Source organism: Clupea harengus, chromosome 19 (assembly GCF_900700415.2).
Source record: "Clupea harengus chromosome 19, Ch_v2.0.2, whole genome shotgun sequence".
Lineage (NCBI taxonomy): Eukaryota > Metazoa > Chordata > Actinopteri > Clupeiformes > Clupeidae > Clupea > Clupea harengus.
In genome coordinates, this window is record NC_045170.1 from 16,639,509 (window position 1) to 16,667,260 (window position 27,752).

Consider the following 27,752-nt stretch of genomic DNA (forward strand, 5'->3'; position numbering starts at 1 on the left):
ATTGCATCGTTAACCACTTGACCTGTCCAGTGTCATACTCAAATGATTAAATCGTTTTTAAGCAAGCTCGGAAAGGTTTGTCTACAGCTCTCGAAATATAGTTTTGTGTTTAACTTTTCTGTTTCTTTTTTCAATCAAAAGTGTAATCTTAGTGGGTCTTTCTAAATGGAAGGTTTATTATTCTTAATCAGGCCTTTGGTCCTTATAGCCTTTACTAGGATTGGGGTTGTGAGAAGCATTGGGACAAACTAGCTCTGACGTTTAATTAATGTTCGTTTAAGTGACGTCTGTCACTCCTCTCACCCACGTGGGAAGGTCATGACGAGCTCAGCAATCGCAACCTTCCTCCGGTCCACATTCCTCAGATACACCACTAGTTGGAGGAGGGCCAAAGGAAGAGAACACTCCTTCATCGTTGAACTTAAACAACCCTTTTATCAACAGCGACGAAAAATGTTTGTATGGAATGCTGCGGCAGCGGACCAATTTGCTGTCTCGCTGACCACACCGAGGGGATTTTTCTGTCGATGGTAACATCTTGTCCAGAGGGATTGCGTTACAATAAGGGTTCTTCTTAATATGATATGGAAGACCTTTACTTGGTAACGCAATACTACTAGACCTAGATTCCTCATAGCGCAGAGGGTATGGTGACACCTGGCAAGACATGTGAATGTGAACGTAGGAGAAAACATCTCCCTGTCCTCAGCAAGTCACTAATGACCTATATGGCTGCGTGGCAACTTAATACTAGCATTCCTCCAGCAGATGGCGACAATGTCTGCGTATTTCGGTGTAGTGGAGCAGACCGTCGCGGAGAAACCGTTGAGCTGACACTCATGGTCCGCCTATGAGTCAGTCCTTGCCCGCTCCTGGTGTGGTCATCCTCCTCCTCCTCATAAACAGTAAAAGAGTGCTGCTGGCAAAGGGAGGGTGCGCATCCTTTTATTATTTTATTAATTCTATACAAGTGAAGGCAGATCCTTCAAGGACAACAAAATAAAGGCAGAAAAAGAGGCAAGAGGAAGACATGAGCGACGTCCTACCTCTCCAGTGGAGAAATCTGTGCTGTTGAGGAGCAACAGCCGGCTTCAAACTGGCTGGCTCATGGGTGCGAAGGCCTCCGTGGAGGGTGTGTGTGGTGTGTGTACTGTGTGTGCGTCTCTTCCATGTGGGTGCTTTTCAGTTACTTTTTATGTTTGGCTTCATTCACACACCATAATGCAACGGAGGCACAAACCAAACAAGAAAACCTGAGTTCCCCATGGACCCAAGCTCAGAGCAGAAAGGATAAATTCAGAGGCACCCCCACATGGATAAGCACACCTGTCAGCACTCTGCCTGAAACTTTCTCACACACACACACACACACACACACACACACACCCTCACTTTGAGAACCCTGACATTTGGTTTCATCAACATTAAAAAAAAAAAAAGTTGTTGCACTACATCCCACATAGAATTCCCTCACTGCAGTCATGTGACACAGGGCTTATCCTCTTCAAGTGCTAAACTGGCTGTACTGAACACGCTCACAAACGAAGCACTGAAGCATCATGAAGTATACCAGCACAAAGCAGCATCGTAGCATCTCCACAGCAGGTGAGCAAAAAGGGGTTTTCTTTCCCAACTGTTTACAATTCATAGACAAAATGAGAGATAGAGAGAGAGAGAGAGAGAGAGAGAGAGAGAGAGGCACAATAGAATACATTTCCCATATGTCCCACGATTCACATTTTGTTGTCACACAGCTAGCTCTCACTCTTACTGACACTCATCAAAGGCAAAAGTCAATTTTTTCCCCTTCTATGATTTGTGTTGTTCAGGAAGAGGGATGTTGGTTGACTCAAATGCAGCCAATCACAGAAGATCAAAGTAAGGTTTTTGTGTGTGTTGGGGGGGGGTCAACCTGTTGGTGCATGTCTAAGACCCAGGATGGCTTAAGGCAGAAGCGCCATCATCTCCAACCTCTTGGCTGCAGTCCAATTTCTGGGAGCACAAGCACAACTGCTTCCCCCTTTCTCCAGAAGTAAGCTCAGACCCCATGGAAGCTCAACTAGACCCTATACCAGTTCGCGTTGTCATTGTAGAACAGCAAAGTGCATCGGGAGGCTGTCAAGTCATTTTTTTTTCCACATCGGTTCAGATCCGTATTGTCTGTCGGAGGGGGGGGGGGGGGGGGGCTCTTGCGGCCCACCGGGTCACATGATACAGCATTTGTTCTTGAAAATGTGTGGGTGCTTATAACGGAGTCTCTGTTTGGGCCGATATTTCTCCAGGTAGGTGAGCTGCTTGCTGTTAATGGCTCCTCTGCGCTTTCTAGAAAAACAAGAGATGACAACTTAGAAACTCAATGGCAGTGACAGCAACAGCAGCAGCAGCAGTCAATGTCATTATTATGGACCTGCTAACTTACTATTCAAGATATGAGTGCGGTGGACTGAGGAACACTCAAAAAAGTCCCTGTCACAACCAGACGCAGAGGACTGTTCCCATGGAGAGGAGCTAGAGAGGGAGCGGGGGTTACAAAATACTCACTGTCGAATGAACTGGATGGCATCTTCGTATTTCATTCCGCTCTCAATCAATGCCAAGGCCACAAGGACTGGAGCCCTGGTGAAAGGTTTAAGAAAAGATGGAGAAAAAGGGATGCAGACTTGAATGCCAACTTTTCTCTGTGTGTGTGTGTGTGTGTGTGTGTGTGTGTGTGTGTGTGTGTGTGTGTGTGTGTGTGTGTTTTTTGGCCCTCTCCCACCCACTCACTCTCGCTCTCTTTTTCTCTGGACACAGCTTACGCTTGCAAATAGAAAAGGAGCTGGAAAACTAGATGAAGCATTGTGAACTCGCTTTTGCAAATCCAACTTTTTTTTTGCCACCACAGTCACGATCTACCAAGGGGGATGACGAAGATGGTTTTTCATCATCTATCGTTTCTGGGCAGGTAAAAAAAAAAAAAGAACAGGATCCAAAATAGATGCTGAGAATACGTAAAAGAACATTAATTAACAGAATTCTAAGAACCCTCAAAAAGCAGTTTTTTGGGTGGTGGTGGGGTCTTCCCCTCCCCCTCCCCCTCCCCCTCCTCCTCCTCCTCCTCCTCCTCCTCCTCCTCCTCCTCCTCCTCCTCCTCCTCTGTGGATCTCACAAGCCCGCAACAGGACTTCACCTCAACACGCGGGGAGAGACGGCAGATCGTTTCCCATCTGAATAATATGAAAATAAACAAGCCGGGCCAAGAAAACATTGGCACTCTTTCAAGAACCGAGGCCCGAATCCCAGAGGAGGGGGCTCAAGTGCGTCAGAGGACTGGAGGTTTACCGCCCCGAAAAAAGATGAGAACAGCACTGGGCAGTCCTCCTCCCCTTCCAACGTCACTGTGCTTCTCTCCCTCCGTCCTCGCGCTCCCTCTCTCTCATTCCTTCTATCGCTCTCTCTTTTTTTTCCCTGCGTTGCAAAATGATCGTAAAAGAGTGTTCTTTGAGAGCGGTGGGAGGCGTGTGGAGAGGCGCTCTGATGCAATACCACGCTGAGTGAATGTGGAGGGGGGGGGAATAGAGGGAGAGAGAGAGATGGCCTTTCAGGTCTTCATCTCCTCTTGGCTGAGTTTGATTTCTGCATTGTCGTTTGTTTTTCACATGGCCCTCACAATACGCATAGGACACACCACAAGCACAACCACACTCTGGCAGGAGACTGGGGAGGGGTCAGTGTGTGTGTGTGAGTGTGTAAAATATATATATATATATATACACACATATACACACACACACAGAAATATATATTACACCCACATGGGTTGGGAACACCAAATTCAATTAAAGAGTATTAGCTCCAGTCAGTGTAGGCCAGTCCCCTCCCACCCAACCTCTGCCGCCCACCCCCGACTGCCCCCACTCCCCCTGCGAAAAGGTCACAGAAAGGCCATACGTGTTTAAGAGGGACAGTAAAAACAAACGCTCTTTTTTATTTTTTTAAGAAAAGAAAGTCTCTTCCTGTTTCGTCTTCAGGCCTCACCCCTTGCTCCTGCTAATAATACAGTGGGATTACTGCCCCAGAGGGGGCACTTCGGGGGCTGTTGACTTTGGCATGGCGCTGGCAGCCACGGCCGAGGGGTCCGGCGCAGGCACCTAATGGCCGTCAACGGCGGCAGCGGCTAGCAGAGTAGAGGCCATAATCTAATCAATCTCCTTTGGAAGAGTTAATAGGACACAGGAGAGAGACAAAGCCACCGGCTGCCACTCACCTTCAATGAGAGTTAGCGATTTGCAGCGACAATTAAGAGTCAAGTGGCCGCTGCAAAGCTAACTAAGCGGGACGGGTCTAGAGGTCCATTCGATGCGAATACTGAGCAAGGCCACAGGCTGACTACCAATGAGAGAGAAGCCAGCGTGACACATGTTCCCGAAAACAAATGATACATGCATGTTGTCAGTCATTGTAGCTAGCTTACAGACAAGCTTTCCCTGAGCCAACTGATGTCTAGCCTAGTTGTTTGCTTCCGTTACTTGGTAACCACAAGTCAGGACCGCCCATAAGCGGCCAGCGACACGGTGTATACTGTGTGAACGTAGGGTAATAGTACACTGCATAGACATGCTGAAAAAAAATATCAAGTTGTGAGAGAGTGTGACAGAGTGTGTGTGTGTGCGCGTGCATGCGTGCGTGAGTGCGTGCGTGTGTGTGTGTATTTGTGTTAATGTAGGCCTTCAAATGCATTCTCATTCGCCTATACCCTTGATAGCAGATGCCACCCTACAGGTCAGCAATGCTCTGTGCTTAGCAGTTCCACGGTGCATGGCAGAGCCGCGACTCATTTTGATTGTGTTCTGCATGCTGAGTGAATGTCAATACCCTCTGACATACATACCCTACAAAGCTTTCATGAGTGTGTCAGTGTGTGAGCTTCATGTGCAACTGAGTTACTATGTCAGTTTATATGCATAAGTGACTGTCTGCTCAAGACCTAATGTGTGTTTTTGAGAGCGATTCAGGTGTATGAGCGAGTGTGAGTGTTACTGACCTCCCCAGTCCCGCTACGCAGTGCACTGCCACACAGCAGCCGGGCTCCTCCAGGAAGCGGCTCCTGAGCAGACTCAGCCAGTCCTCCACGATCTTGGAGGGAGGGGGCGCGCCGTCATCAAAGGACCAGTCCTGACACAGGAGACGGAGACCAGCAGTCAGGAAGGGGACAACACCATAGAGTTGTGTGTGCTCGTATGTTTGTTTGTGTCTGTTCGTATGGAGGGGGGGGGGGGGTTGTATATGTACATGCGTTTTACACACACACACACACACACACACACAGAGAGAGCATCTTCCTGCATTGTACCTTTGCTATTATGACCCTAAGGTGAAGGGTGAGTCACGCGGTTTCATTTATGAGGTGGGGGGAATTCCACACCATTGACCCTACACCCCACACACACACACACACACACACACACACACACACACACACACACACACACACACACACACACAGCACCGTCTTTGAAGTGGCACATACACAGAAACCGCACAATAACCAACATGTACAAACACACACACCCACTTGTAGCTCTGACGCAGGCCTGCTCTGATTAAAGGGGCTTACTCATGGCACCGGCAACAGAGATAACGCTACATGCAGATTACTCATCGCCAGTGGCTGCTTACTGATGGACAGCAGAAAGCTAGGCAAAAGCTCAAGGGCAAAACACACACACACACACTTTACAACCTAAAGCAGCCACAAGCATCAAACAGATGCAAGTAATTTACTGTAAACCAGTTTAATTGCTACAGTCACACCTCCTGAAGGTGTGTGGAGCCTTAGACAAAGGGCCTTTGATGGCAGCGAGGGAAGGAGACAGCTCCAGACAGACAGACAGCGTGTAGAGATCTGGGAGGGAAGGAGACAGCTTTGGACAGACAGACAGCATGTAGAGATCTGGGAGGGAAGGAGACAGCTTCGGACAGACAGACAGCGTGTAGAGATCAGGGATGCAAAAGGTGGATCTCCTTTCTGCTCTTTTCCTGGGCATGCTGGAGTGGGTGGGTGGGTGTCTGCTGTGACGTAAATCAGGACAGGAAAACAGCCGTGGCCTACTTAGGAATCTGAAGAGGTGGGTGTGTGTGTGTGTGTCTGTGTGGGGGGAGTGGGGGTGGGGAGGTGATGTATGTGGGGGTGGGGGGGGGGGGGGGGGGTCACATTCGCCTCCAAAAGCAGCGGGACGCGTCGGCGCTGGTGGCCTCGTGAATCCTGCACACTATTAAAAGGCACGTGTGGAGCTCACGAGGAAAGGGCTAGGCACAGACACACACACACACACACACACACACACACACACACACACACACACACACACTCCACCAACTGCTGTCACGCACTAAACAAAGCAGTGTCCAAATGTTCCTGTGAGTCTTAGCACTCAGAGCCATGCTTCTCCATACCCAACTCCCCACACATTAGATCACACACTCCCTCTCTCCCTCTCAATGGTCTTAATCAGCTGCAAACACCTGATTCGCTTCACCAGGGCCTTTAGAACCACCTGATGAGCTCAATCAGGTGTTGGAGCAGAGAGAGGGGGATAAAGTGTGTGTGTGTGTGTTTGTGCGTGTGCGTCTGTCAGTTCTCAAGAGCTGGAAACTGTTGTTTTGAGACGCTAAGTGTGTCTCAAAAGTGAGTCGTGAGTTGCCGTCTCTGCCACATAACATGTTTTTGTGAGACTCTGTCTCAATTTGTCCAGAAATACCCCACCGTTTGGGTTAGCTATACTGGAAGCACAAACAAACAAAAACACACCCACAATTAAGCTACAGGGGGCGAGCGACGACAGAGTCGTGCTCATTTTAGCTTTTTTTTTTCTTCTTTTTTTCAGTTATTCTTGGAGATTCTGATTAGTTTGACTTCCTTCCTCGTCTTAATGGAATGAAGCTTTCAGACGTTTCCCACAGTTCTCTTTAATATGTACGTAACCCTGGGAGGGTGTAGGATGAGGTCTTCCTCCAGCAGCCAAGGCCTGGCCAGTGCACTTCGCAGTTCCTCCCCTTCCACTGATAAACACAGTGGCAATGACTCCATGTTGCTTATGCAACAGCATGCCCTTCAATCTCCCTCCCTTTCACTCGTTCTTTCTTTTCGTATGCCCGCTCTCTCTCTCTCATTTGCTCTCTCTATCCTTTTCACACTACACATGCACACACTGGGAGAAAACATGTCTGCAGAAAAGAGAGTGAGATGAAAAAGCAAGGACAAGGGAGGGAAGGGAGAGAGAGAGAGAGAGAAAAAAAAATTATTGAAGTGGAGGCCACACGGAGAGAGCGGGCTCTGCTCCACGGCTACCATGGCAACCTCGAAACGTTGCGAAGGGGTAATAAGTAACACGTGTGACTGACTGGAGAGGAGAAGAAAGGAGAGGAGGGGAAGAAAGGAGAAAAGAGGAAGAGAAGAGAGGAGAAGAGAAGAGATAGGAACAGCAGAAATGTGGTGAGGGGAAGGGAGGAGAATAGAGAAGAGAAGAGAAGAGACAGAGAAGAGAAGAGGCTCTTGATGCTGAAGCATCAAGCACAGATATGTGACTCACAAGAACCTGCGAACCTGTGATGAAACGAGAAGAGTGGCGGGGAGAGCAGGACACACACACGCACGCACGCACACACACACAGTTAATGTTTTCACACGTGTGTTTGCATGTGCTGAAGAGTTTTAAAGACCCTCTGTCTCTGTTTGCTCCTTTATCAGTCTCTTTCCTCTCACAAGACAATACAGAACAGACCTTCCGCGTGTCATCTCTGATGCTTGTGTTTCATAAGCTCAAACATCCACAGGTGGACACCACTTCAAGCAAAATCTCTAAACATTTTCACGCAACACATTACCTCATACAAGACAAAATGGCTACATTGTTTACAAAGCATTTCTATTTTTCTGTTTTCATCGAAGGATTAAAAAGCGTTTCAAAAGCCATTGAGAAGACCCAGCAGACAGTATGTAGACACACACACACACACACACACACACACACACACCAAAGACACACCACCAGTGTTCATCTGATGAAAGACATCACTAGCATCCCTGTGATGTGGTACACTACAAACACATCGACTGCAACAACAAGATGTTAGCCAACAAATTTGTCTACTTCCATTCCTTTCATCTCCCCCAAAATCTGTTCACGAAATGCTACAGGCTGACAGAAAGGTGACGGAGGGTGATGGGTGAAGGGGGCATCTCCAGGCGTGGTGTTACAAACTCTCATTTCTGTGACCTCCAAGTTCGCCTCGCCTTCGCCTCTCTGCTGATCATTTCAACTCTTTTGCATTCCCACTGTGGTCATACTTAACAAGCGTGCTGCATTCGTGCCTCCCCCCCGGCTTATTATGCCAGGCCTCGCGTTGTTCTCTCATGTCTGTGTTGTCCTTGCTTTTCCTTTCCCTAACACCTTCTTTACACATTCCCCTGCTTCTCATGCCATTTCTCCCTCCATTCCTTTCTTACTGCTCTTCAACATGCATGTCTGGACTGCTGTGAACAAACCCAACCACTCTCTGTCCTCCCTCCTCCCCGTATCACTCTTTCACTCACTCTCTCTCTTTCACTCTCTTTCACTCTCTCTCTCTCTCTCTCTCTCTCTCCTCTCCTCTCCTCTCCTCTCCTCTCCTCTCCTCTCCCTCCCTCCCTCCCTCCCCCCCCCCCCCCCCCCTGGACTGCTGTGAACAAACCCAACCACTCTCTGTCCTCCCTCCTCCCCGTATCACTCTTTCACTCACTCTCTCTCTTTCACTCTCTTTCACTCTCTCTCTCTCTCTCTCTCTCTCCTCTCCTCTCCTCTCCTCTCCTCTCCCCCCCCCCTCCCCTCCCTCCTGTGTTTTTGACAAGAGCACCCTTGCCCCCCCCGAGCTGCACGTCCTCAGTGGCGCCGATCGAGAGCCACATGGCGCAGCAGCAAGCCACTCACCACCACTGTGATGCCGTCCTTCTCCAGCGGGGTCTTGTCATAGGTCACCTCACACACTCGAACCACCGTGGTGGCGCCGTACTTCTTTAGGTCCTGGAGAGAGTGAGAGAGAGAAGTGGGAAGAGGAGGGGAAGAAAGGAGGGAGAGGAGCAACAGAGAGAGAGAGAGATATGAGAGTTCACACCAGTGTTGAGTGGATAAGAATGTCATTGACATATCGGCAAGAAAATAGCTGTGTGCGGATAGACAAATAGATATTGGGCGCTGCTCAGTGAAGTGCTTCTAGGAAGCGGGGTTATTATGATGTGTTGCTCTTTATGGGAACTGCTGAAGAGGGGAAGGACCATGTAAAGGACTGAACTGTGCTGAACTCCATTGTGCCTCTGCTGTGCTTGGCTGTGGAGAGTCGAGTTGTACTGCCCTGCTGTGCTGAACTATGCTGGTGTGAAGAGGAGGAGGGTGGTGTGTGTGTGTGTGTGTGTGTGTGTGTGAGAGAGGGAGAGAGTGTGTGTGTGTTGGCGGAGGGGGGGGGTCCCATTGTCCGCTGCACACTCCTCTCCCTGTCCGTGCCATGTGACCGAGGCAGCACTGGGAAGGGTCTCCATGGCAACAGCCTGGGCTTTGTGGATGCAGCGTGTTTGTTATAGAGCTGGGCCTTCTGTGGCCGTCTGCGTTAACTCGCTCGCTGGCTTCTCCACTGAGCAATACGCGTATGGGGAGTAGGGACAGGGAAAGGCAGAGGGCCACGCGATGGCGGCGGCAGCAGCAGCTCGCCTTTTCTTAGGGGATGGTTGGTGCGTGAGCGCAGATGTACAGCCAAATACGGAGAAGTGTGAAGCCAAAGCACAAGAAGCAGGATGGACAGGGACAGGGACAAAGAGAGAAAGAGGGCGAGACCGAAACAGAGGAATGAAGAAGAAGAAAAAAGAAAAAGAGTGAGATAGCTACGACAAGGCAGAGAGGATAGAGGAGTGAATGGAGGGGACCAGAAGGAAGAAAAAACAAACAAATAATGGACGAAGAGATGGAGACAAAATCATAACGACAACAGGAGGACGGGCAGCAGGAGGAGGAGGAGGAGGAAGAAGAAGGCAATGGACAGAGGGCAAAGGAGAGCGAGGAGAAGCGCCTCACCTCGATGAAGCTGTTTAAGGTGGAGTTGGTGGGGTTATGGGTGATGAGGAAGCGCATGTTCTTGTAGCACACCTCCACGGGAGCTGGCCTGTTCATCGGAGCCATGCTTGCTTCAGTGGCAACAAGATCTATGTATTTACAAAAGCGTCCAAAAAAATTTAAAACACAGATGACACTGTTTGGCCAGAGCAAGTCCTCTGTTGGCTGACAAAAAAAAAGGCTTTTCCACGCCTCAGGATCTTCAATATCTTTTTATCGCCTTTCTGGTTCTCTTCGTCTGGTAAAAACACAATCTTATCGAAGTCCTTAAGATCCTAGAGACTCTTGTCCCTCTGCTGAAAAGGCAGCAAGGACAGTGGCCCCATCCGGGGAGAAGGCAGGGCACTGAGGGTGTGAAGAGAGCTTCCTCAGGGGCCTGGGAGGTTGACGCTGGTTTTCAAATCCACAGATTTGGGGTGCAGGGGGGTGCCAGACGTGTCACAAAGCCCACAGAGTCACACCCGGGGATGTTGCGCGTGACAGTAGTCTCCAGCCCTCTGCAGGAACGCCATCTACGACAGACTGACAGGAGGATGGGGCTGCCGGACAGCATGGGCGTAGAGGAAAGAGGAGTTTGGGGTGAGAGAAAGGGGGAGGGGAATTAGACAAGTGGTATACTTCTAAAATGTACAGATGTGCAAGGAAACAAATAACACAATCCTTACCACTGGGGTTTTAAGAAACATTTTAAAAGTATTTTGTAACAAACGCAGCAAAACCTATGATTTCTGTCACCAATCAGTGTGAGATTTAAAACTAAGACACAATCTATTTCGTTTTATGGAATTTGTATGCCTCAATTGTTTGCACAATTCATACTCTAAAGACGGCTAAAACAAACAAAATAACTGATTACTAACTAGTTAACTAATTTTATTAGCACACATCCAGCTAACACTGCAAAGACAATTTTATGAAACCGTTATTGCAACAAAATATCCTTTATTAGCGATGCAGCCCTCTTATGCAAGAACTAGGCTATTTTCAACGAGTTAGATGGGCTACATTGTTGCCATATCGTTCACATTTTCAAAATGTAATTAATCAAGTTATTTAGCATTGTTCAGCGTTCTTAGGGTTCGCTTAAAGTGCCAAGACAATTCATGCCCACATGGAACTCGGGTTTTCGGGTGCGGTAACCATCTGGTATAGAACTTGAAATCCGTGCAACAGAAAACCCGGTGCAGACGGAAACCCAGGCACCACTCACATCCTCACCTCTTTTGACTTTCCAGAAACCATGCATGAAAATGTGATACTTCTCTCTGCCTTCTTGTCCTGGTTAATCATTCGAACACACAAAAAAAATCTTTCTGAAAATATCTCCACAGATATAATAAAACAACTTGTTCGCTTGGCGGGCTACTGTTCTCGGTGCAGCGGCGTAGCTGTAGGCGAGACACACCATCCGGCTCGGGGCTCGGAGGCTCGGAGGCACGCTTGGCTTTACGGCAGACGTGGCCAAACCAGGGTCTTTTGCTGCATGCAGTGTGCTCTGTCTTTTGATAATCCTTTCCCGTAAATTACATTCGGCTATTGTAACGCAGCCTCCCAAGCGGGATCATGCCTTGTCTACGGGAAACCATAGGGACTAAACAGCAGCAGTCTCTAATACAAACAAATCCTGTCGAGGCTGCCCGCTCCACCACACGGGGCTAAGCTAACAGGAATCTGCTCGTGTCATGCATGGGGTGTCTACCTTACCCTGTAAGAACGCACAGGACCACCCATCGCACACCCATTGCTCACTGAAGCAGTTTAATATTGAGTAGCCTGGTTACATGCGACCATATTTAAAATGTAGTAGCCTATGTTGGCTACGTGTCCACATACATGTTCCTCTTTTGTCCTGCAGAAGTAATGACGACAGTAGGGGTAAATCTTGCCTGGAAGGGGTGTAATGGTCTAGATTTTAATCTCGTAAACTAGTTGTCGCTGCGTATTAGTTGGGAAGTAAGGGATATTAAACCCTTTTGCCGAAATACCTAGGTAAAAACAAGAAGAAATAAACAACTGCCTTTTCCCTACAACAATTATTTACTGTGCCTGAGAAAGTCACTGCACAATAAAGAGACATTTCACAGACATAAGTAAAAAGCAAATTTAATGAGGTCGACAGGAATAATGCCCACTAGTCACTTCTTTGTTAAAGACAGCTGTAAGACACCAATGCCACCTGTAGCATATGACTTGTCATTATAGCCAGTGGACAATTGGTTTCCAATCTCTCCTGTAACCGCATTTCACTTTAAATGGATGTCACGATGGAGAATGTTCTGTCTTTGCAGCTCAATCCCCCCCCCCCCAAATCATTCTGTTTCCCAGCCTTGTTAAGAAAGCAGACAAGCCGTTATTCATCACCTAAAATGAGGTAAAATATAACTCAGCAACCTGTGCAATTGTAATGAGCATGTGAGTGCAAACAGGTAAACAAACACAGATAGGTCTTCAAAAGACACCATCATCAGAGGGTGTGATCCTTTGGAGGTGGTGGGGGACAGGACAAATCCCTGTAGGTTATAGTATGCTGACAGAGGTGTTGTGAGAAGTTAATTGGGTGACACTGTGCTAGAGAAGCTGTACTCAGGTAATACACTGGAGTTGCACTGGATCTGTAAACAGCAACAGACGTAGTCAACTACATATGGTGAGTCTTCAGATATACTACCGCACCAAAGTCAAGATCAATTACGCAGCTTCTTCCCCCATAAAACAATAGGAACATTTCCACTGACAATCTTAAAAAAAAAAAAAAAAAAGCACTGGTCCCCTTACTGTGCTGTTGTACATTAAATAAATAAGACTGATTAAAGTAGCAGAGCAAGTAGTGAAGCAGTAGAGTTTAACTGACAGCCAGGATTTTGGAGGGTTGGGTTTACTTCAGGCCACCCAAAGGAATGGTTCCGCTTCGCCACACGCACCGCCTCATCTTCACCAGCTGCCAATGCGATAGAGTGTGCAAGGAGAAAGTGTGCAAAACAAACTTGGTCTCGGAGGGTCACCTGTGCGCTGAGCCAGCCGCTCCCGGTACACGTGGCCCCTCAGGTCACGTTGCGGACCCTAGCGGAGCGGTTCCAAGGGGCCCCCCAGGGGTTTATTCCTGCTCCAGACGACACCAAGATCTCAGGATCTGGCACCTCAACAACGGCATGCCTCTGGCCCACATGGTGGAACCGATAGGTCGTGTTGCTATTTTCATGTCAAGTCAACTGACTGCACTACAAACTGTGACTGACCTTTAAATGTTAGACTTTGTTGATATTGATGGACCTCTTAAAAATTATGAACTCAGTCCATTTCAGGAAGAGACAAGTACATGAAGTTCCAACACTGTTACATTAAGGTCCTGAGGGCTAGGTAGTAACTCAGCTCAGCTTAGCTGGATGCGGACTGGTCCAATCCAGGCAGACGCTTGCCTTTAACCTATGTGTCAGGTTGCTCGGCCCTGCACATGATGGCCAGGCCTGGAAAGTCTGTTTTGACAGGAGGCTCTCGCAAACACTTCATGGTGGTGATGAGGGTGGACCTGGTGTGCTCTCTGGCACTTGCATTCTAAAAATAGCTCCAGCAGCTGCCCTCTGATGCATTTAGCTGGGCCAAGACGTAGGGACATAGGAGGGTCTTGTTTTGAATTCATGTAGGCCCAGTGATACTCAAATGAGACGTCTACTGCTGTTGTGACTGATAAGATGTTTGCAGCTCATCTCGCCATTCCACTCATATTGACAAAAGTTGATGGACTTAAAATATGTGACTAAATTAAAATGGCTGTATTGTACTCTTGAAGTGTGGTTGAAGCAATAATTTGCCACCTTGATCAAAGTGTCTTCACTATTCTAAAATAAAAGTCCTCTTGGCTCCAATTAAGGAGGTGCTACATTTCTAGGACCAAGTGCTACAGCGCACTTTTGTGGTGCAATGGAGTTGGAAAATCCCCATGGAGACAGAGTTGCATAAACACAGCAAACTCCCTCGATGGTGGCAAACTGTGAAACATTTGGGGTGAAAGGTTATGGCCCGGTGTGCTATCGTTGGAGGAACTCTACCCTACCCTGTCCTTTTAGGCCCCGACATACACACCGGTCCGCGGGAATGCGGCTGGCCTCTGAGCAATTTCAAACGAATGCAAGCACTGCAACATCAGTGTGCATGTCAAGGTTTACGTCAGACATGCTGTTAGCAAGCGGATGCACCCCCTTATGTACAGCATGTAAACATGTTTCTCTGAAGGATGGGGATCTTGAGAATTTGCAGAGCAATTCATCACCTCGACTTGTAATTAGGCAGAGGAATTTCTTTTCCAAGTCATTGTGCAAGTCAACCTCTTTTACCCACCAACGTGGCTTAAAGCACTTGTCTTCAGATATAAAAGCAGTAATGGGGAGGTGCACTTGCTTTACAAGCCACCAAAAGCCATAATCTCATTACTCCTAAAATACTTGGGCTGTTGAACAGCTGCACATTAGATTGGCTTTTAATAACCTTCTAAGTTCAGTTCCCGCCAGTGGAAAATAGGACTGTGTTGGTGCCATGTGTGCATGTGCATGTGCATGTGCATGTGTGTGCGTGTGCATGTGAGTGTGTGTGTGTGCGCGCGTGTGTGTGCGCGTGCGTGTGTGCGCTCCCTAAAAGGCCTTGTGGTCTTCAGGTTTCATGTGGCTCTGTTGTGATGAAGTAACTTATTTGGAGGGAGTGTTGCAACCCCGCTTCGAACCAATGGGAGGAACTCAAATGGTGTTTTTCTTCCATCTTTGTTATTGAACAGCTTGGCATTTAACTTCCTAATAATACTGTACATATGACAGGTGTCACAGCTGCAGCTGCTAACACTCACAGCAATCTATTCGGTCAAAGCAAAAACACCCTTGTATGGTATAGGGCAATAGTCTACAATAGCCAACTTTCCTTAAGTCACACAGTGGCCATTATTCCCTGCGCAAGGGAAGAAAGACATTGACCATCTTATGTGCCCTTACAGGAAACAGCTCACTTTTGGTTAGACTTGGTACTAACATAATGTGTATGGTGCCAATGTAAGATTTGAAATGCATTCACTTTGTCCTTGTTTGTACTCTGGGAAACGCAGCTGTTGACGCCATATGTGGTCCACACCTCAGGGCCAGATTAAAAGAAATTATGCCCTGCAAAACGCAAGTCACTAAATGATTGCCGTGGAGTTACAAAGTGTTGCCCCAGTTGAAAATACAGAGGTTCATGTCAGCTCACTGTTGGTCAGCATAATAACTGGGCTGAAGCTTTGCACTTGGCATTTTCACCTGGGTGTGACCTGGTAGGAAAACGCCACACAATGAGCGGTTGTTTTGAGCTGGGTTCTTCCATCTCAGCAACATGACAAACTGCCTGCACAGCCTGAGCTTGAAATAAGCAGGTCAGATGCAATCACAGTGTACCGCAACCGGGCCCCCCCTAAAACGTGCACTTCTTAGTGGCCTCCCAGATGTTCCATTCTGGAAGTCCTCGAGAAACATCCCACAATGCCATGGCCGATGTGAAACTTACAGTGAGGCACGTCTGATTGTTTATAAAAACGGGTCACTTTCAAGATGGCTTTTGGCTGGTTCCAGTGAAAACTGTCTCCTCTTGCATACCCTTCACTTTGCATTTGGCCTTCGTACAACTCTGCAGATTTCCCATCAAAGAAGTCTTAATCCGTGACCTCAAAGCCATGAGTCGAGTCAAAAGAGCGTTTCCAGACTAGTTGAAACAGTGATGGAAGAGGAGTGGTCACGTCCATCACAGATCAAAAAAAAACCGCCAAGGCCCAACACTTAAACACCCAGGTGCGAGACATATAATTTCACTCTACGCAAATAAGATGTTTTTAGGGGGTCACACAAGAAACACCCATTAGCTAGCAATTACTAACCAGACGCTTCTTATTGCACTTTGCCTTTTGTATAAGCAGAAGTGAATATAAAAAACGACATGAGTCAGCCTTGAAAAATAACACAAAGCTTGTTTTTGTACTGAATTTGTTTTTAACCTTGGGATCACTGAACCGTTTTGTGTGTTTGGAGGATGTGAGCACTGCCTGTACAGGTGCAGAGCAGCCCAGCAATGGCTTCCTCAGATGACACGACTCTTATTCATTCTCTCTTATTCACACAGACACCATTAGAGAATTGCATTAGTATGCAAGCAAATGTAAAGAGCAAATCACATCCTGATCAGTCCCACTGCTCTGAACAATCTGCAAATTAACCTTTCTATCCCCTCTCTCTTTCTTGCTATTTTGTTTCTCCGTCATCAGACTTCACAGAATGTGAATTCCCACAGTAATCAAAAGGTCAGGAATGCCGAAATGTGGCGGATGGACGATGGAGAATTCCGCCACAGGAAATCCCGTATCCGATCTCCAGGGCCCCATCGCTGACACTCACTGAGCGTGCTCAAACCTGTGGGGACGGCCCTGACAGCAGAAGGGGTCAGTGACACGTCATCTGTCACGGCCAATGGCTCCGTTCCCCGGAGGAGTCACCCGCGCTGGACCAACATCTGCTGTGAAATAAGGTCTTCCATATCAACCCTAAAACTTGGCTCATTCGGTCACAATGAGAGCCTGACCCTTTGCTTTGACCTACTGGTGAAAGGACAGACCCTTTGCGGTGGTACACACTCCCTGATTGCAATATAGAATTGGGGATTGCGACATTTGTGCAACTTTATCTTTCAGTGAATCATCATACACATATTTGTGTGTGTCTGTGTACGAACAAAGTTTGTCTTAAATTTGGAACCTTGCTGAACATGCCTTTTATAAAGTCTATAAAACTCCCGGCCTAAAAGAATCCCACATATTTAAGCTGTGATACGGAACTGGGTGGTATGTAGTGCATTCCTGTCGTACGTTTTTTTTTCTATTGGGACATTCCCCTGATCTGCAGCTGGGAGGTTTCAAACGCCACACAAATGTTATTCCGATGTCAGAGGTTTTCCTGTCTAAGACTCACAGCTGGACCTTCAGTCTTGTGAAAAAATAAGAGGAAGGGGGGGTGGGGTATACCTCGATACTGATTCCTGAGAGAAACACACACACACACACACACACACACACACACACACACACACACACACAGACACACACACACAAAGCCCTTTCCTCAGTCAACACGCAGTCTCCCCTGAGTGTGTGGGTCACTTCACCACAAACAGTCATGTTCTCCGCTGCCACTATTCTCCCCAGTGAACCCAGCTTCGGGGTGAGAGTCTGTGCATCTCTCCAGGACTGCCACAGTGAACTCCACTGCCACAATCATGTCTGTGTTCAATTAGTGACCTAGAATGCCAGCGTGAAAAAAAAAAAAAAAAAAAAAAGGGCCTCCACAGGGACTCTCTGCTGGGGTAGTTTAATTGGCCGCAGCTCAAATCTTGCATCTTCGCTTTAGCAGGACTTTTCCGCTCAACGCATGCTATCTTCACTGTTGTTGTTTAACCCCCCTGCAGAGCCAAATGACTTTACAGTGTTGTGACATTTTCACAGAACCCCCTTCCTCATAAACTTAAACACAATTTGCTCCATCAGCCACTTTCTCATTGGGCACACGTTCGTACCCTGAAGAGGTAAGGCAGATGAAAGCTAAGAGGTCGGCTAGATGTTACACTTCATTCAATTTCAATCTTGTTTGTTTATGATGAGCATAGTTTTGCTTTACAGAGTATGAAGCCTGCACCCCCTAGAGCAAGCACATAAGTGATGGTGGCTGTGGAAAACTCCCTTTAACAGGGTAGCTGTAGAAAACGCCCTTTTAACAGGAAGAAAGCTCTAGCAGAACCAATCTCAATATCTCAATGGGGTGATCTGATGCTGGCCATTTCAGATGGCGAGTCCAAAATAAGGTAAGAACCGCTGCAATGTGACTGCTGACAGCAGACACTTATGTCTACGACATATTAGTGCTTGAGCACTCGGGAACCGGAACCCATGACCATAGAATTGACAACTTTACCAATGAGATTCAGCATTCTTGTCTTCAGTGCCACCATGTCTGACAAAAAAATGCAATCTCCCACGCAAGCTTCGAAGTGAGGGAGAGAACGAGAGAATGAGAGGAGGGGGGGGGGGGGGGAGGTACAGTAAATGAATCCAGCCTCCTCGAACGCTTCCACCCATTTTTCCCCCTTTTTCTCCTCATGATTTAATCACAGACTTGCGTCACAGCAAGATCGGGCAGCCAGCCATGGCCCCCAAATGGATTAATTAGAGGGATTTTTATTATAAACACTTCATGAGACGGGAACATTGAACAGCCACATAAAACACAACAGCTCCAGGGTCTTAGAGTAGCCAATTGTTTTGCAAACAGTCTCCTATTCAAAACCTGTCTAAATAACGTCCGATTTGACAGGATATAACATACTAGCCATTCATTGTTTGCTACTTCTTATGATGCTACAGTATCCCAGCAACAGTGTACAGGGTGCAGCGAAAAACGCATTCCCCCTGCTTTAATCTGGAAAACTCAACAAAGGGAGCAGTTTTCTGTTACGGGTGCCAAAGTTCTTGACGTGTTCCTCAATAAATCCGAAAACAAAAGCAAGATCACTTTTTCCCCCTTGGCAACATTGGATTGCTTGTTTTTCAGCATGAGCAGTCTGTGTCGATTCCCCCAAGCAGGCCACCATAACCACATCCGCGTGTCATCGTCATTTCAATACTCTGGCCGCTTTAGAGAACAACCACCACCGCTTAACTAAACTGTTACAGCTCTGCAGGTGGAAAGGCAGGTGAGGGGTTAAATGTAGTTGGGGGAGTTGATGCCCGATGCTCCAGGGGGACCCTCTTTTACATAACAGCCTCTTACCTAACCCACAAGTCTCATCGCCCTGACTACTTCTCCAACTTTGACACCATGTATGTTCCCTGTAGGCCCCCCCACTCCTACGTAACCTGTTATGACAGTCGCAAACACAGCCAAGGCATGATCAAATATCTCCAGTAAAAAAAAAACCTCAGCAGTGGAGCTGACACTGTAGGTTCTTGCCTCTGCTAAGAAACAAAAGGGAAAAAAATTCTGACCTACTTACCTGATCTCCTGCTCTAAATACTTCTATCTGGCTCGACCAGTTGCACGCATATTGCCGGGGATTTCTGTGCATGTGTACTGGGACAACTCAGGAGCCATTTTCATATGTAACTTGGAGAAGCAGTGAAGTGAGGTATATCTTCTCGCACCCGTTGCCCTTTACGGGCAAAGACCACCCAGCTTCAACAAAGCACATCAACCCGGCTGAGGTGGGGCACAGATTAAACATCTCCACTGGTGGAAATGATTAGCACAGGATCAGGGAGTTGTAGAGCTTAACACGGACCTCACCATAAAAAAAAAAAAGGAAGAAAAATCAGCAACACATTTTACTCGAAGAGACGACTCCGTGGCATGCATATCTGCGTGCACACATCCTTTGAACCACACCAGGAAGACTATTTGTTTTAATGCCAGTCAAGGTAGAAAAGGGGTGCTGGTGGATGGTGTGGATAAGTAGGCAGTACACTGGGCTGCAGTATGTAAAATAGGATGCTGATTGTTTCCCGGATAGTTGCTAATTCTGGAACTCCAGAATTGAAGTTCTTAGAATATGTTCCACTCAAATAATAGCTTTTCTCCTGAAGGGAGAGGCACTCTCTCAGGGAGACGATACCCAGAATTGTCATCGGTAAGATTTTAGCAAATTAGGGTTGCCGGGGTGGATTCTTCTCTGTGAACAGCAACCACTGTTCAGCCCACTGGTGTATGACTGAAGCTAAACCTCAAGAGCCAGCGCGGTTACTATGAACACTACCGCCTTGAGACGTTCGCCTAAAGCAGTGCTGGGAAGGGGGAATAACCGCTGTCTTATACAAGTGCGTGAGGGATTAACTCTTTCATGTCTATACGGAAATACCATGTTTGTCTCCCAGAACAGAAACATAAATGCCGGTTGGATAGACCCTGCAAGCAAACCTACACCAATCCCTTCAGTTCATCGTATCCAACCCGTCAGTTAAGTGGGAAATATCGTCGGCAGAATCAATGGACATTCATACAGCCATTGCCGGTTTGTCATACAAAATGCATTATATCTGAATAGCCTACCTCATACTGACATTAATGTTTTTGTATGAGTGTGGACAAATTTGTTTACTACTCTGCCGTCTTCCTCAGTATACTCACATCAGGATGCCTTTTGGCTATACATTTAGCCACATGCATGCACATATAGGTCAAGAAACCTATTTCAAGCTATATGCATCAAGTAATGTTTCATTAACATCTCACTTCCTGCCCAAGGGTATTTAAAAACAACAGCAAAATATAAAGTTATTCTCTTGCATCACTTGGATACTATCCCAACAAATAGGAGTTTGCATTGGGGCCTTCTTATGCAGGGACCAAACTCAGATCAGAGTAGCATTAATCATAGACTGTCTCAATCTGCTGGGCTTGTATGTTATTCAAGTTTGTTTGTTTGTTTGTTTAACCACCATGTCCCTTCAGGGCTATTGATTTATAAACACATCTATGAGTCTGAGGAAAGAACATGGAGAATGCATTTCACCGAATCCCTCATTAACGCATGGCGGGTTATGGACTACGTGCAACTCCGCACTGGCAGTTTGATCAAAGCACATTCAAGGGGCAAAGAACCGCCACTACCACCGCAGCTACCTACCCCATCACTCTCTGTGTGTGGCTAACAACTGTTTATCAACATCCCATCATGTGACCTCAAACCAGTCTCGGGTCAAGTGTTGTTGAGATGCTCATCAGTTCTGGCAAGGCCTTCAAAAGGCAGCGATGGGAGTGTGTTTATTTAATCTCTCTCCATGGAGGTGGATAAGGATCCTGGGCACGAAGAAGAGTGGGGAGGAGAGGAGAGGTGGAGGAGGGGGAAAGGGGGATGCCATTACTCATGTTTACACAATTTTACATCTCCAGTGGCTTCCGAACTCTCGTGAAAAAAAATGATTCGTCCAAACCAAAACTCCACACTATACAGCACTGTCATCGTTCTCCATAGGTAGTCATTTGATAATACTTAATTTCATTGCAGGGCCTTCGGTGACCCTATCAGTAGAAATATACTGAGCCTAATTAGACAGACTATTCTTTTCAGATGTTGACATTATCCCATTCAGTAATGTTGTTTTTACTCTGCAAACTATATAGCCTATATCAACTCTAATTAAACAACCATTCCACATGTAATGTGCTGACAAGTAATGGACTGTGCCGTAATAAGGAAATGGAGGAACTCACTCAATGTCCTGTCTACATATGCCATTCACACGATACAGGGAAGTACAGATTGTATGTGTCTGAAAAAGTTCTCATTGAATGTTCACAGAGTGCACAATGAGGCACAGTAAATCTAAAATAACATGGGAGATGTTATTAAACATATTAAAATTGTAAAAAAAAGTCACTTCTGGATAGAGAGCTTTAAAGCGTTGAGAAGAAGGATGCTACTTAGCTGGTTCTGAGTCATTGGGGGAACAGAACTGCGGATGTTGCTATGAGAGTGGAGCAGCGGGCAGTATATGTTTTGAAATGACCTCTTGCTGTCATGTCTAGCACTGGAGCTTTCATTTTCTCATGTCAAATCCTAATCTTCATGCTAGCTATGATTCTTTCCTTACGGGGAGGCCCAATGACAGACCTGTTTGACCAAGCGGGAGCCCCAAAGTCAGGGTCAGTCTGCAAACTGAACCATCGCAAGTTGTGTCAAAGTCCAGCACATCACTCTGAGCACAGAGAGAGAGAAGAGGGAGAGAGAGAGAGAGGGAGGGAGAGAGCTTTTTCTGGCACGGGAACAAGAGGTCATGTGGAAGTATTTATTTGGGGGTCCTCTTGAGGGAAGCTCTGTCGAATTCACATCAGCCCTGAGAATGCACTCGCTTTTTTCCCCCCAGTTCCCCACAAAAAAGGAGGAATGCTCTAAGACCCCTCTTGTGGTGAAAGTATATCAAAATTTTCATGCAAGCCTTCTCATAAACTGCTGTGTGTCAACAAAGGGAAAAATGGGCTCTTTTGAACCTCTTTTTTCCAAAAGGCTGTCACAAACAAACACTGTAATAGCAACTATATGCGGTCTTGACATGAAGTTAGTATTTCCATCATGCAAGATGCTGCTTTTGCAGGTATGTCACTCTGCAAACAATACGCCCAAGCAATCAGTCAGCACACTCAGGCTTTGTAGATCTCAATCATCTATGAAAGCCGGACCATTTTTAAATTACAATGGTTTCTGTTCCTTAAAAAAAAACTTTCTGATTACAGTGATTACAATGTTTTTCTTTCAGCACCTCTCACCAATCAGTTTACACGGCAGTGAACACAAGCCGTTAGTCATATTTTCATCAAAACTCATTTACTTTTTAATTGTCTAAACCTAGCAAATTAAGTATGACCAGTATGTAATTTTGCTCAGAATAACTGTGCATTTGAGAACTCATACCCATATTTACACACAAAAAAACATGCAATTTCTGTTAGATACCACCTTCATACACCACTATTTCATTCCAAATGTACACATCACACTTTTCCGAACGCCACCACCCACTGTAGCTGCAAAACAGATCTCAAATGTATACACAGAAGGGTGTTCTTTAAACCAGAGGAACGGCACTGCATGTGTAAAATCAAAACCTTTTTAAAAAGAAACTAAGTCCTTGAATGTAGCTGCCACAAGGGTCCATGACCTTAAATGCGGTCTCACACCTGGCCACACTTCAAATACCCCATCACACTGAAGTGAGCATGAATACAGACTCTAAAAACCTGACGCTGCAAACAAACCCGGAATCTGACGTTTGTAACCACTGTTGTTATGTTCATGAAAAGTTGTGAAAATCCTTGCAGTATTTCAGCAAAGGAAACCCTGCTTGAAACACTAACCCAGTAACGTTTCCTGTTGAGAAATATCATTTCCCAGACATTCCTAATCCCCTCATTAGACCTGGCTATTTTACGTCTGTGCATCAAGCAAGATTTAGCGCAGCCTTGTACCAGAGGGGAAATGTCAGACAGAAAGCAGAATAAGCTTACTTCTTGATTTTGACAACAATCTGGCTACTTTTGTCGTTAGGCCTATTTTTTGGTGGCTAACCAAAAGAGCTAAGATACCTCTGTATATTTCAGTCGACTGCTTGGGATAAAGCCTTCCCACGGGTGAGGCATCTCAGATTAACAACACAACTGTCGATGAAATTGTCAGTGAAACCGGTTTCAGCGAGACAGCAAACTCCTACGATTGACGCTCATCTAAGAATAGCACAAGGTACATGTTACATTTAGGATAACACTACAAGACAGTGACCTATCTTCACTTTGATGCCATTCTGAAAAAACAGAACTTACCGGCGCTGTGTTTCCTCAGACAACTGAAACAACTGCTGTCAAATACAATATCTAAGCTTCTTCCCATGTGATTGCTCTGGCAGACTAGTCTTGGTGAAAATGCGGTTCCTCCCCCTGAAAGGCTATTCTACGTTGGAGCGCCGCCTTGTGGGGATCGAGAGAACGCGGACACTGGTTGAACCTCAAAATGACAAGAAACTGCAAACTTTTATAATCAAATATTATATTACAATTAATTAAAATAGATTTATCAAGGTTTTATTCATTTGTAATTCATGCTTATGGTAGCCGTGAGAGCCTTACCATGTAGCCTAACTGATGGATGTCAAGAAGCTCCATTTTTGAGGGGTTTGATGATCTTATGATTTTTAAGGAAATTTACACCAATTGAAGTAGGCCCTATGTCATCCAGCATCATCACCTACAAGTTAACCAGTTAATGAATGTGAAAATATGTTACAAGAGATTTTTTATAGGATTTTATAGGATAGGTTACTGTCCCTAGAGTAGAAGCCCAGAGTATGGATGATCCCTGTGGAACATTATGCTTGCACTTTTAATGTTTGTATTGATGTCCTAAAGATGATCAGCTGTTCTGGAGCAAGAATAACTATCAGTTCATTACTGTCCTTAGAAGGCTTGTAAAACTGCACTAATTAGTGCCAAACAGAACCACCAGTAGGGGTAGCTGCAGCGAAATGTAAGCCAGTTTAAGCTCCAGCCCCTGCCCCCAGTGGGGTATTGACATGCTAGCCCCTTTAACTCTTAAAGGTATTCAGACAGACCTTCAATGGTGCCCATTTTCACCTCTTTAGAGCGGACAATGCATACACTAAATAGGACCTCTCATGACAATTAGTGAGGAATGTTAGGAATTAACAGCATGCAGTAATTTCATCAAAATGGCATGTAAAAGTGCGTAAACAGGAAATAGATTCTAAATGTATTAGGCTAACTTTATCATCATAACCATGTGTTAGCTTTAATAAAGGATAGATAAATAAAAGTACATTAATGTATGAAAGTAGGCTACATAAACAGAAATGGGGAGAAATCCTGTATAACAAAAATGACTTAGATTGATTGTTTTCATTAGCCAAGTCTTTCATGTGGTTGAATTCTTTCTTAGTGTATAATTCTGAAAATCGCCTGCTGATGAGGGCATTTTTATTATTATATTACATTTTGCTATAGTGTGTTCCCCTGATTCTGTCAGATTGTTGTCCACATACATTTACATTTTGTCATTTAGCAGACGCTTTTATCCAAAGTGACGTACAAGGGAGAGAACAGTCAAGCTATAAGCAATAGAGACCTAGTGTAACAATAAATACTATTTTACATAAGAAATAGAAAAAAGTGCAGGAATGTAACTACTGTAAGTGCAAGTTAAGTATACTTCTTAGATACACATATGTCAGTTGTTTTCTTCCAATAGTGAAAACCTTTCACATGGCTTCATAGGTATGACACTATGGCTGCTGCAGTGCAGTCCATATAATACTCTCGAAACAACCAAGAGTACTGGTTACACAGGAGTAATATAATCTGAAATTATGCTCAGCAACAGCTAACATTTCTTCAAAATGTATTTTATTAGCAATTAGCAATCAGCAACGACCAATTTATGTGGAGTGTTGGACATTTACATTTACAGACTTACCAGCCAAGGACTAAAAACTTCTGAAGGTTGTATAATTAGTTTAACTTAAAATACAGCTGTTGCAAGAAAAAATGTAAATATATGTTGATTGTTGAATTAAATAACACATTGCTGAAAGTTACTGTTGTACATTTGTCTAAAACTGCAAATGATATGGACCTACATTGCTCAATGCTCATGAACCGTTTCAGTTTTCTGCAGTCTATGTTTCATAGTAAACTGAATCACGTAATAGTGTTAATTGGAAGCACCAGGCGCCAAGGAACCTCATTTTACGCAACCACAAGGGGTGGTAGATGGTACTTTGATCAGACTTCGATGCTCTCGTATATGCACTGGTTCTCACTAGGCTAAATGCAATCATTTCAAATTCAAATATTTCCACACTAAAACATTAACGTTACTTCTGCACATGCAAATGTTAACTAAGGTGTTCCTTAAAGAGCACTTATACGCAAAATAACTATTTAGCTTACCTATTGGGCATGCCCACCTGGCCACCGACGTTTAACACCTTTTGTTGCCTGAAAAGCTTTCGCTTGGCATGGAATGCACACCTTTGATTGGTCTGATCTAGGCTATATGGCTGAATATAAACCCAAAGGTTACACACTGATTCAGTCCACTTTTTGACGAGGTTCAAACTTGTGACACTGCTTCTGCCGTTGTTTGTTGGATCCACCACGTCATGGAACAGACATACAGACCACCAGTTCTGAAAAAGGAATCCACCTGGACACCACAGAGGAAATACAAACGCTATTCAAAGAAGTATAGCACCTATCTTGGTTTAATTGCGCATGTCATTCAAAACTCTCCGAACAAGATGCTGACATTTGGACAGGTAAGTTTACGATGTTCGCAAACTGTGGTAAAATGGAAACATGTTGCTCTCCCTCTCACACTGGTACTTACAATTAGCTGTATTTTATCTTAACAGCTGATGGAGAGTTTGACCGCATTTGTCTCCGGTGAAAGAAAGGGTCTGGAAAATAACGTCCGTGTTTGTTTGTCATCCAACGACTGCTTTGTGAAGGTGTGTAGGCTACTTGACTAACTTAATCACATTTTGTATTATTATTAGAATTGGTTCACTTGAAATAACGTAATCTACAGTGCCCAATATATTATCTGACGCAGGTTCCGGTGAACCCCGAGTACCCAAATGCAAGACGGAACTACTGGAAAGTCGACGAAAGTCGGATCACGCCAAAGATGCTTCGCCGCCATTTCAGCGGTACGCGGGATATTTGGACAGGATTGTCTTCCAGAATTCGAGCCGAGTCAGATGCCGTGGAGACCAGAGTCAAGTCGACAGAAACGCCACCTGTGTTGGAGGACAAACGCTCTGCAAAGTTCAACAGCTCGTTTTCTATTGAATCGCTTCTTAGGAAAGACCCTGAAATTCGCTCTACGAGCACTCTAGACACTGATGCAACCGAAGATGTCAACTTTTTACGCAAGGGATGTGTCTATTCTCCGAAAGAGAAGTTTGGATGGGGTATCAAACCCACGGCTTCATTTGGAGACTTTCCAGAGAATGACATTCACAGCTACCCACAGTGTGGTTGTCTGACGTACCACGACCCATATGACACGAAACGTGATGTATACACGCCGGACGCCGACAAACTCTGCAAAAGGGCGCGCCTGTCTCCTCCTATCGTTGTGTATCCCACGGCAGGTATATCTCCCTATTTTAATCACGAGCACATGTTTGCCCTGAAGAGATGGTCTCTCAGTGCGAATACATTTGATTCCAGGAATTTTTGATTGAGCTTTGTTTCAATGTATAACAATGCACTCCGTAGCAAATTAATTTCTAGGTCCAATGCTACGACATCCAGTTCAAATGCGTGACCATAACTTTATTATACTCGAATTTAGCTTGAATGAATGCCTTACAAGTTTTTTTTGTGTGTGTGATTTTGTCGCAACGAAATGTACCCCTTCTATCGTCGTACTGCCGTTTGTCTTGGTCATTGATTTTTAGTTATTCATATTTCAAAATGTTGGAGATCAAATGCTGGGTCCCACAATACAGAACAAGAACATTTAGGAAAATTACTCGTTGCATGGTGCTGATCAAGTAAAATAGTAAGAACAGTTAGATGTACACGATGAACACTCCATACATATCTCGGAGCCCTGTGTTTTTGCACGGCAAATTAATCTAAATGATGCAAGACCTTGTGTGGTACCAAGAGGGGACTGGGTAAGATGACTCTTTTTAACAGGCCATTTCAAATTGTATTTGTGTCTGCATGCTCTTGACACTCATTACTGTTCTTCAGTGAATGAATGAATGAATGAATGAATGAATGAATAGATATGTGTGTGTGAGTTGTTTTGATGTGAGTATTTTACTGCCAAATATATAGATTTTTCCCCTGCTACATTTTGTTCCATCTGGTCTTTTTTTTATTTTTTATTTTTTTATCCTTTTTCTCTGTAAGGACTAGATAAGAGGGAGTAAGTGATGAGAGTTGGTACTGAGATGAACAGGAGCAGCTGATTAAATGTTTAGCAATATACAAATATCCTGGAAGTCATATTTTACATTATGCTGGAAACTATTATTTTCTTATGATTACATATTTTTATTAC

General features: G+C 45.4%; 2 protein-coding genes across 2 annotated transcripts; one reads left to right on the top strand and one right to left on the bottom strand.

Moving 5' to 3' along the window:
• Positions 1-929: 929 nt before the first annotated feature.
• ptp4a3a (protein tyrosine phosphatase 4A3a) lies at positions 930-23,571 on the bottom strand. The gene is made up of 6 exons (XM_012829554.2): positions 23,483-23,571; positions 10,083-10,660; positions 8,949-9,041; positions 5,024-5,154; positions 2,542-2,616; positions 930-2,322 (listed from the first exon to the last, which is right to left on the bottom strand). The coding sequence occupies exons 2-6, from the start codon at positions 10,185-10,187 to the stop codon at positions 2,205-2,207; spliced, it is 522 nt and encodes a 173-aa protein (XP_012685008.1). The 5' UTR covers positions 10,188-10,660; positions 23,483-23,571; the 3' UTR covers positions 930-2,204.
• Positions 23,572-25,614: 2,043 nt separating this feature from the next.
• Positions 25,615-27,450, top strand: si:rp71-45k5.2 (uncharacterized protein LOC560783 homolog). Its single transcript, XM_012829596.2, has 3 exons — positions 25,615-25,989; positions 26,086-26,181; positions 26,286-27,450. The coding sequence occupies exons 1-3, from the start codon at positions 25,834-25,836 to the stop codon at positions 26,916-26,918; spliced, it is 885 nt and encodes a 294-aa protein (XP_012685050.1). The 5' UTR covers positions 25,615-25,833; the 3' UTR covers positions 26,919-27,450.
• The last annotated feature ends 302 nt before the right edge of the window (positions 27,451-27,752 follow it).